This window comes from Sesamum indicum, linkage group LG6 (genome assembly GCF_000512975.1).
Source record: "Sesamum indicum cultivar Zhongzhi No. 13 linkage group LG6, S_indicum_v1.0, whole genome shotgun sequence".
NCBI classification, from domain to species: domain Eukaryota; kingdom Viridiplantae; phylum Streptophyta; class Magnoliopsida; order Lamiales; family Pedaliaceae; genus Sesamum; species Sesamum indicum.
Window position 1 is genome coordinate 16,736,728 of NC_026150.1, and position 9,335 is coordinate 16,746,062.

A 9,335-nucleotide genomic window follows, 5' to 3' on the forward strand; every position below is an offset into this window, starting at 1 on the left:
GTGATAAGCACTATCTATATAAAACTTGTTTCAGATCAATTCAGTATAGTCAAATGATTGGTTTGTGCCAGCAGCTCTGGACCTTAGTTTTGTGATTAGATCATTACTTGCTTTACTAGAATGCTAAAGTCTACAATCCTCAACTGTTGTACTATATTTCCAAATTACTTATCAGCAGGTGCAGGTGCTCCACATTTATCTACTTATCAATTTCCTACAGTGATCAACTTATCATGTTATGAAACAACACAATATCTGATCAGGACAAGAAAGCAAATGACACTTCTCTCCCCGCCCTCTTTTACAGGGATGTTTCTTGTAATAATTATAACAACGAGGGAGGAACTGGTAATTTGCCTAATTTATAATAAAAAGTATATATGAATTGCCAAATGAAATAAAATCATATAATATAATCACAAAGACTTAATTAAAATAAGTGTGCTGATGTAAGAATCTATAGACCAAAGTATTCCCTGAAATACAAATGTCAATGTTATTGCCCTTTCGTGAGAATCTAAAAGTCGGTTTTTTTGTTTTTTTTTTTTTCCTTTTAAGATAAACCGACTAATAGGTCGGTTAATTAGATGTTAAGGTTGCCATTTTTCTAATGACCTTCTATAGTACTTAGTCATTTTGTTTTTAATTTGAAATAAAACAATAATTTTAAATTAACCAATATGTTATTATTATAATATCAACACGTAATACATCAATTAACAAATTCGGAACTTAAAAAAAAAATACTCAGTATACTGCTATTAAAAGTCGATTGAATTCATACATTTGTAGAATTTGAACTTAAATCTCAATCTCACCAGTCAGATAAGGAATTATATTTTATTGGTTTTAGTACAGAGTTATTTATATACATTTTTTGTTTTTCACTACAAATATCTTTATCTCATAGTGAGACAAAATTAATTATGTTGAGGACACAGCGAAAGAATTAAAAAATTTTAAACGTTACTCGTTAGTAATAATTTGTTTTAAGATGAAGTACACTGACCCAACAACTTATCGACCTTAGTAATTTATTTAATTATCAATAGGTCGTGACGAAACCCCAAAACACTAGAACATAAATTCAAAAAATAATATTTATTATTTCTCGAGACTAATATATATATCAGCTCACAACGTTCCAAATATTTGAAAAGCTATCTTGATAAATATGTATATATATATAGGTGGATGTGGGTGTGGGTGTGGGACAGTTGACAACTAATTACAAATTTAAATAGAGCTTAGAATATCTGAATTTCTTCCAAATCTTGGGGTCCTTCCAATCATGTGGAAGGTTGTATAATTATTTATGTGATTATTTAATACCTCTATTATTGTCTTTAAATATAAAAATTGAAGTGTTGATTATCTTCTAAAGTCAACTCAAATAGATTGTATTATCATCAATTGGAAAAAATAAAAATAAAGAATGAATTAAGTTATTGAAATGTCAAATGATTAATAATTTTCAATTGGACTACCTAAAATAACAAGTTTGGTTTCTTGAATCACCATTACATATTAAAGTTTGTTCAGTTCTGTTTCTATTACAATTCAGATTAATATAATTTTCATTCTTGTAATTTTAATACTTTTCTTCTGCTCTTAGTTGGCGTTGCAGTCTTTTGAGTCTACATTTTGTGTAAAGTGGATGAATTATTGGTCATCTATTTACTATGTTAGGGTGTGTAGGTAGAAAACCAAGTAGTGGTCAGCATGTTTCATATAATAAACTAGTATCAAGGAATTTAGACATTATTACATACTTAACAAAAATGAGAAGGACGCCAACGATATGGATTCTGCAGTTGCGTCCTATATTTTTCATACTTTAAACTTACATAATTCAGATTATTCGTTTTGTTATGGAAACTTTCAGCCCTCAAAGATTCAAAACTATTCTCATTTTTTTAGAATTTTTTGGCTAAACTAATCAAAGTCAGCACTGCACTCCCATATGTGTCTTTGCTTATTCTAGTGGTAAACTACTTGTGTGCAAATTCTTTAATCCTACATAACTACACATAGGATGCCCTTTGAAATGAATCTTGGGGTAGCCAACTATAATAATCAAACTATTCAAAAGCACCTCAAGTATTCAACTTGATTATTTAGGTTGGGGTTTAGACCCCCTCTTTGATATGTGAAAGTATATTTTTTCTCAAAAAAGTTCTAAAATTATAATTACGTACCTTTTCAAAAGTTCATTGTCTACACCAGATTCTTTATCGTTGAAGTTTAGATGAAAATTGTTATTCATTAGGGAAAATATAACGTAAAAGTTTTAATTTTACCCTTCTTTTAAATTCCCACGTAATGATTTTTACTTATAAGGAAAAAAACATAATGAAGTTGACCTCGTTCTATGTATATATTATATTTATTCTTTTATAAGTACAAAAATATATATGGCAATGTTAAAGGAGGAACAAAATTGCAAATTTATATATTTTCTTTTTTCTAGTCAACATTTGTTTATCCAAGATCAGATGTAAACGGAGAAATTTCAAGGGGGTGTGAGTGTAATTGCAAAATTTCTTTGATAAAAAGTATAATTTCACATTTTTGAAGGAGTTTAAATGCAATTAACCCTATATGCTTTTCAACTCTATTACAGCCACAAGTATTCTTCCAAGAATTATAAAAAATATTCAGCCAACCTGCATATTCCATGGTCCCCAACTCCTTATATATGGGCTCTTTCCCACCGTCTCTTGGATTCTAAAAGTATATGCACAGCAAGAAACATTCAAACAGTTGAAGGAGAAACAAACATGGGAATCTGTGCATCCATTTCATCTTCAGTTATACATGATGATACTTATGGCCACGAAAATGCTGTGTACTATAGAGGGACTATAAGTCTCAATGCAAATGAATCACAAAGAATTGGCTCTACATATTCTCACACAGGAAGCAAAGGTTTAAATCAAGACTCTGCTATTTTGTTCGAGGTATATGAAATATTCATAATATGAGTGTTGAAGGTTTTGACTTTTGCAGTATAGTTAACAACATGTTTGTTTATTCTGGCAGGGATATGGGATTGAAGATGGAGCTTTTGGTGCAGTGTTTGATGGGCATGGCAAAAATGGGCACATAGTGAGCAAAATAGTTCGAAACCGGTTACCTTCTTTGCTTCTCAGCCAGAGAAATGGGATAGCAAAGATTAGCCCTTCAGGAGTGAGCACTAAACAGAGTGAGAGACTGGAAAGTGATCAATCAGGACCAAGCAAGAATTTCCTTAAATGGAAAGAGGCTTGTGTTAGTGCATTCAAAGTGATGGACAAGGAAATCAAGCTTCTTGACAGTTTGGACTGCTCTTGCAGTGGAACAACTGCTGCCGTTGTTGTCAAGCAGGTAGGACCTTGGAAACTAAACCATCTACATGAACTTTTGTTTAGTCATAGATGTTTGGATCATCAGTTTATACTGAATCTAACAAATTTAATGCGTAGGGTGAAGATCTTGTTATCGCGAATCTTGGAGATTCTAGGGCTGTTCTAGGAACAAGAACTGAGAATGGGATCAGGGCTGTGCAATTAACCACTGATTCCAAGCCTGGAGTAACCTGTAAGAATCTTTACCTTGATGGAAATGTTCTGTGTTTAATGATACCTTAGCGACCAAATATTTCAACTATTTATATTAGGATACATGTAAAACATTGTAAATTTAAATTAAGTCAAACTCCACGCTCCAAAATCCTGCAATTAATAAAGTCGATGCTATGTGCAGCTGAAGCAGAGAGAATAAGAAAGTTCAAAGGGAGGGTATTTGCACTGAAAGAAGAACCCCACATTCAAAGAGTGTGGCTGCCATATGATGATTCTCCCGGGCTGGCCATGTCTCGGGCTTTTGGAGATTTCGTGCTCAAGAATCATGGCATAATTGCTATCCCTGATGTCTCTTATCACTGTGTATCTCCTAATGATCAGTTTCTTGTACTGGCTAGTGATGGGGTAAAGAATCCCAACTCAAGCTCCAATTCTTGATAGAAGACATTTTTCGAAAAAGTGAGATTGCTGACTGGTTTATGTGTTTGATTTTAGGTGTGGGATGTGCTAAGCAACGATGAAGTTGTGTCCATAGTTTCCGTAGTAAGAAGTGAAGAGGCAGCAGCAAAGGCAGTGGTGGATGCTGCAGTTGCTTCATGGAAACACAAGTTTCCCAACTCAAAGAGAGATGATTGCACAGTTATTTGTCTCTTCCTGCAAATGAAACCGACATGATATTCAAACCTTATAGAATTGAGAGAATTTAACTTCTTGATTTTGAGTATAACCCAGGGGTTTGGTACAAAAATCTTGAAGTCACTTGGCTGTGACAGAATTAGTTGTTTGGCGCTTGGTGTGAGACTATATACCTGTAAAATGGCTGCAGCTGGGATTGGTGGAATGGAAGAGTAAAAATTATATAAGGAATAAGATTAAGATTGCCCATTCTCATTTCAACCTTCTGTCCTCTGTTTCCTCCTCTCTGTTGCTTCTTTTTGGGGGTTTAAAGTATGAAATCTTATTAAGAATTATCATCTAATTGAAAAGATCTAAGCATATTTAATATCATCAAACACCATATTTTATCTGAAAGAAAACGCAGAGCAAAGAGGATCATTTGACAAAATGCAAACACATAAAACCTGCTTTTGTAGTGCATTTCAAATCTGAAGCACCAATTTCAAGTAACAAAACTTGGACATCATTCTGATCATTACTCTACAGCACTTGCTAAGAAAAAAGGCATTACTCGACTACAGCCCAGCCATTTGAACCAATTGACTCAAACTTTGCATCAAAACAAACGCAAGATCCTCGTGATAATGTTGAAGGATGTATTGCGACCTCCTCCTCCCCCCAATCAAAAAAAAAAGGAAAAACAAAGAAGAAGAAGGAAAAATACACCCACACTCGCGAATGTTCAGGTCAAAGGCAAAAACAGCTCTTTTACGTTCCCAAAATACCAGGCCACCAATTCATTTGAGTGAACCTAATTCATCTTTGGGATCCTCTCCCCCAGGCAAATCATCATATGTAACCGGCATTCGTATTCTCTCATGAACAGACGCACGTTTCTGTGGAGCAGCCATAAGTTCGTGCTGACTCCGATCATGACATGTAAGCTCCAAACAATCTGATATATTAGACTTAGCCTGATTGGCATCAAGAGTGATGCTTGGTGAGGAAGCTTCTGCCTGTTGCTTAGGTTCTTGCTTACCGTGAAGTTGCTGCTTGAATTGCTTCTGCAAAGTGCATTGAACTATAATGTCAACAGTGCAATTCTAGTTCACATGAACAACTAGCCACGACAAAATAACAAAAGACAACCATGTAATGAAGCATGATGACGAGTGCACTACCAACAAATCCCAAGGCTGTTAAGCATGTGAGACCATCAGGAGTTAGACCTAATCAAGTTCCACTATTTACAGAAACTAAGACACTCTTCATCAAAAAGCACCTGTAGCGCCAAGGTATTCATACTTGACTCAGAATAATGTAAAATAAACCTGAGGAAACACCTGTTTTGAAACTAGACATACCTCAAACTCTTTTCCTTTTCTCATTATCTCTTTGTAAGCATTAGGATCACGTACTTTGATGATATTCCATAATATGCCACCACCACTCCGGAAACGGCTGCCATCAGCTGTCTTCTGACCTCCACAGGCCTGAATTGCATCAACCTACAGGTTCGCTTTTAGTTAACAATCTTTCGAGTGGAACTGGCTGAGGAAAACATAAGGAAAATGAAAACCAACAACAATATCATCCAAATAATTGTGATGACAACTTTCATCAAATGGAGGATATCAGTGCTTTCAGACTTCCAAATATGAGATTTACACACCTTAGTTTCATCCTTACAACATAGATTTATCACAACGGAAAGCCAGATATTTCACTCTCAAGTAACCTTATAAACTGACAAAAAATTATTGGAATATAATAATTAGAATGGGAAGGTAGGTGACATGTTCAGTTTGTTCATCAATATGTATTCGAGCATTTTCCAGCCACTGACTCTCTATTTTATAATTCAACTTTCTGCTATCTGTGGAATATAAACTAGTTACTAATCACAATCTTCATCAAACAAGAAGCTTAAATCTCATTTACAAATTCAAGTTGTTCCAAGATGGGTCCCGATAATTGCCAATCCAAATGTAGCATGAACACCTGCGGGGCTATTTTCCCTCTTAAACCCAACACAAGCAACGTTCACTCCTGGCCCTGCTTCTTTTGATAATAGTTATATAGGTCTTACTTGACCTTGCATCACGACTTCACAGATCAGAAGTCTAACACACAAGGCAATACCATTTCAAAAAGTTAACCTCCATTAGGGGAAATCATGGAATAGTTTGGCAAAGCTATCTCAGATCAAAGTTATGTCTGCATGATAGCAATAACTTCTTCAGCCTGAAGGATCAGCGGTTGATGAGAGACAAATATTAAACATCGGAGCAAAGGAGGAAGTAGGTCTTCAAGCATGTAGGGTAAGGCGGTTGACCAGAGTCTCACCTTTAATCCAGTTAGAAAATTCCAACAATTTATGCAAATAATCCTGAGGGTATAACATAGCTAAGTGAAAGGATATTCAGAACGTGATCCAACTAAGAGAATGATGTGACAAAAAATTAAGTGAGCACTTTTTTCCCAACAGCCGCATGCAAACACATACCAACGTCCATCCAAATGGTGATGATATCTGAAGTAATGACTTATGACCATCATCTGGGCACTGGAAGTTTTGATGTACCTCACTGGATTCAAATAATATTGAATGTTAACCATGAAGAAAATTGCATTACATAATGAGAAATCAACAAATTAAAAAGCGCTGTGTGGGTTATGATCCTACCTATCTCTTCCTGTCATTATAGTTAAAACCTTGGGTCATACTGGATTCATGTGCAACAAAGGCGTCAAGTTAGTTACTCATTATCCAGGACTACATTTTATCAATAAACTTCTATGAAACTACTCGAAAGGACCAAAAGACCGTAAGACTACATGTTTCATACTCATACACAAAATTCCCGAACCTACAGCTTGTAGTAGAGGTCAAAATCAAGCAAAGTATAGTTTGTGATTTCAAAATGACAATCACACTTCATCATTGCAAAAAAAGAAATGGTTCAATAACCACCTTTTGCACAAACCTGTATAAAGAAACTTTGAAAGAAACATTACCTCTTTCACAAGATCACTCAAAGCTGAGACACCCAGACAACCAACAGCAGTCCACATAAGATATGATTTTTTCTCTCTCAAACGCTTGCATGCATCCAAGACGAATCTAAGGAAAGTGGCATAAAAGTAAAACCATCACCAAAAATGTGAAAAGAAATGCTAAAGTACGGCAATAATAAGCTTCACGTTCTTAATAAAGAAGCATTGTAAAAAATAAAAGTGCAGCAAACCCACTAATTAAATTAAAAATATTATGACGCATAAGATATCGAGTGATGGATTAAGCCATAGCAGTTTAAAATACAAAATAGCATGTGTCTGTGTAGGTATTCAAATATAAACATCTAAAATTATGAGCATCGTTCTAAAGACCATAATGCCACATAAACAGGGAGTAAAGAAGTAGCATGTAAAGAAACAGTGTCTAGAAAATCGCAACAATGTAATGCAAAAGAATTGATTGCAGAGAATTCAAACCTGTTTATATTAGTTATATTTGGGCCAGCACTGCTGCCTCTCTTTCGCTTGTTTTTCTTTTTCCTCTTCTTTTGTCTCGAAATCCTCCTGTTAGATTCTTGATTTTCTTGATCATTACCTACATCACAACTTTCTCCTACTTCAGTGTTTGAGATCTGTTCAGTTAGCTCACCCTCTTCAATATCAAGCATTTCAACATCTTGCCCATCATCAACAATTTCCTCATCAAAAAGCGTGTCTAGCAAGCTCTCTCCTCCTTCCATGTTATCCACAACCTGCAATAAACTTCCGGCTCAGATATTCCAAACACAGAAACACAAAAACGAAAAATTACTCTGAGGAATTAATTTTTTTTGTGGCTAATGTAGCTCTATTAAGCTCAATAGCATAATTCAGGTCAAAATACAGGTAAGTTTAGTGGTTCCGCTTCCACCCCTCTCCTAGTGAAAACTACAAGACTGTTTATACTTCTGCAGTATACGTAAAAGAAGAAAAAACGATTTCCATAAAATCCATGGAGATAAAAGCAAAAACACAACAATTTGTTTTTCTACCCTTTTGAATACATCTGCGCGCATAAAATGCAAGGTTGCAGTATTTGATCCGTGCTTCAGGATAAGAACATTTACACATAAACCTGTGTTCAGTAACTATTTACATAAACTGGACCATCATCATAAACCGATATAGAATACTGTGTCTACAAATAACATCATTAAAAAAACATATCTCAACAATTTCAACAAGTATCCTCAAGAATGTTCATTTACATGTTTCAATAAGGCATCAGAACCCTACCGAAAACCAAAAACTCAAACAAAAATTAGAAAATATAGCGCCCACGGAGACGCCACCGGAGAACAAAAATCAAATCGACCTGAACACAATAAAAAGCACAAATTTATATGCATGATCCTTCGCTCCTAACACGTAAAAAAACTGACATCGGCACCATATAACTCGCTGGTTTCCCTAACTGGTTATGCGTTAATTACAGACAATAATTACGTATAGAAATTGAGAAAAGCGGAAAAAATAAAGTACTGCTAACCTTCGATTATGCAGAGTGCGACAGTGAAGAGCTTAAACAAACAAACTGCGGCAAAAGCTTAAAGAAAGAGATTGGTGAATAATCTGTTTGTGGGCCTTACTTTGGGCTCAGGATGGACCTCGATCACTTGAATATGGGCTCTTATACCACTTTGGGCTAAAACTTGGGGTATTGATATTTTATTCGTGAGACTAAGATACTGAGTGATCAAATTTATTTTAATTAAATGAAAATACCAACCAACTTGTTTGTAGAAATTGCCACTTTTTATGGTTTTTGGAAATTATAAAGGATATTAATTCAGGTAATAAAAGATGTGCGCCTCCATTGAGCACCCCAACATGCTTGATTTTACTGACTCATTAGTAAGGTATCAAGCTCGTATTTTCTACATTTATACTAATCTAACAGGGTCAAAATAAGTCCAATACAACGAGATGATACAGCAAACATCAGGGATTCCATATCGCAGATATTCTTCCACATCATACTGAAAAATCTCCAACAAACTCCCTCTAGATTCGTGGCGGCAATCTGACAACAAGAAGTTAAACAAAATCCACAGAACTCAAACTGACTAGACATGGCTCATTCAAACGGTCATATTT

General features: G+C 35.0%; 2 protein-coding genes across 5 annotated transcripts; one reads left to right on the forward strand and one right to left on the reverse strand.

The window, feature by feature from the left end:
* On the forward strand, positions 2,682-4,460 carry LOC105164690 (probable protein phosphatase 2C 72). The gene is made up of 5 exons (XM_011083403.2): positions 2,682-2,960; positions 3,043-3,366; positions 3,465-3,579; positions 3,745-3,968; positions 4,059-4,460. Exons 1-5 carry the CDS (start codon positions 2,781-2,783, stop codon positions 4,236-4,238), a joined length of 1,023 nt encoding a protein of 340 aa, XP_011081705.1. The 5' UTR covers positions 2,682-2,780; the 3' UTR covers positions 4,239-4,460.
* Positions 4,620-8,808, reverse strand: LOC105164691. Of its 4 annotated transcripts, none has more exons than XM_011083405.2 (5): positions 8,728-8,808; positions 7,677-7,951; positions 7,200-7,305; positions 5,546-5,689; positions 4,620-5,245 (listed from the first exon to the last, which is right to left on the reverse strand). In XM_011083405.2, exons 2-5 carry the CDS (start codon positions 7,937-7,939, stop codon positions 4,979-4,981), a joined length of 780 nt encoding a protein of 259 aa, XP_011081707.1. In that variant the 5' UTR covers positions 7,940-7,951; positions 8,728-8,808; the 3' UTR covers positions 4,620-4,978. The 4 variants fall into 4 exon arrangements, with proteins under 4 accessions (XP_011081707.1, XP_011081709.1, XP_011081708.1 ...); XM_011083407.2 differs by lacking the exon at positions 8,728-8,808 and adding an exon at positions 8,554-8,715; XM_011083406.2 differs by lacking the exon at positions 8,728-8,808 and adding an exon at positions 8,475-8,715.

Bases quoted from the DNA above. Each gene is read 5' to 3' on its own strand.
- LOC105164690 (XM_011083403.2), top strand. From the start codon at position 2,781: ATGGGAATCTGTGCATCCATTTCATCTTCAGTTATACATGATGATACT. The intron at 3,367-3,464 runs GTAGGACCTTGG...TTTAATGCGTAG, and splicing joins CTGCCGTTGTTGTCAAGCAG to GGTGAAGATCTTGTTATCGC. The intron at 3,969-4,058 runs GTAAAGAATCCC...GTTTGATTTTAG, and splicing joins TTGTACTGGCTAGTGATGGG to GTGTGGGATGTGCTAAGCAA.
- LOC105164691 (XM_011083404.2), bottom strand. From the start codon at position 8,254: ATGCGCGCAGATGTATTCAAAAGG. The intron at 7,952-8,230 runs GTAGAAAAACAA...AGTTTATTGCAG, and splicing joins GCGCAGATGTATTCAAAAGG to GTTGTGGATAACATGGAAGG. The intron at 5,246-5,545 runs GTATGTCTAGTT...TGCACTTTGCAG, and splicing joins GAAAAGGAAAAGAGTTTGAG to AAGCAATTCAAGCAGCAACT.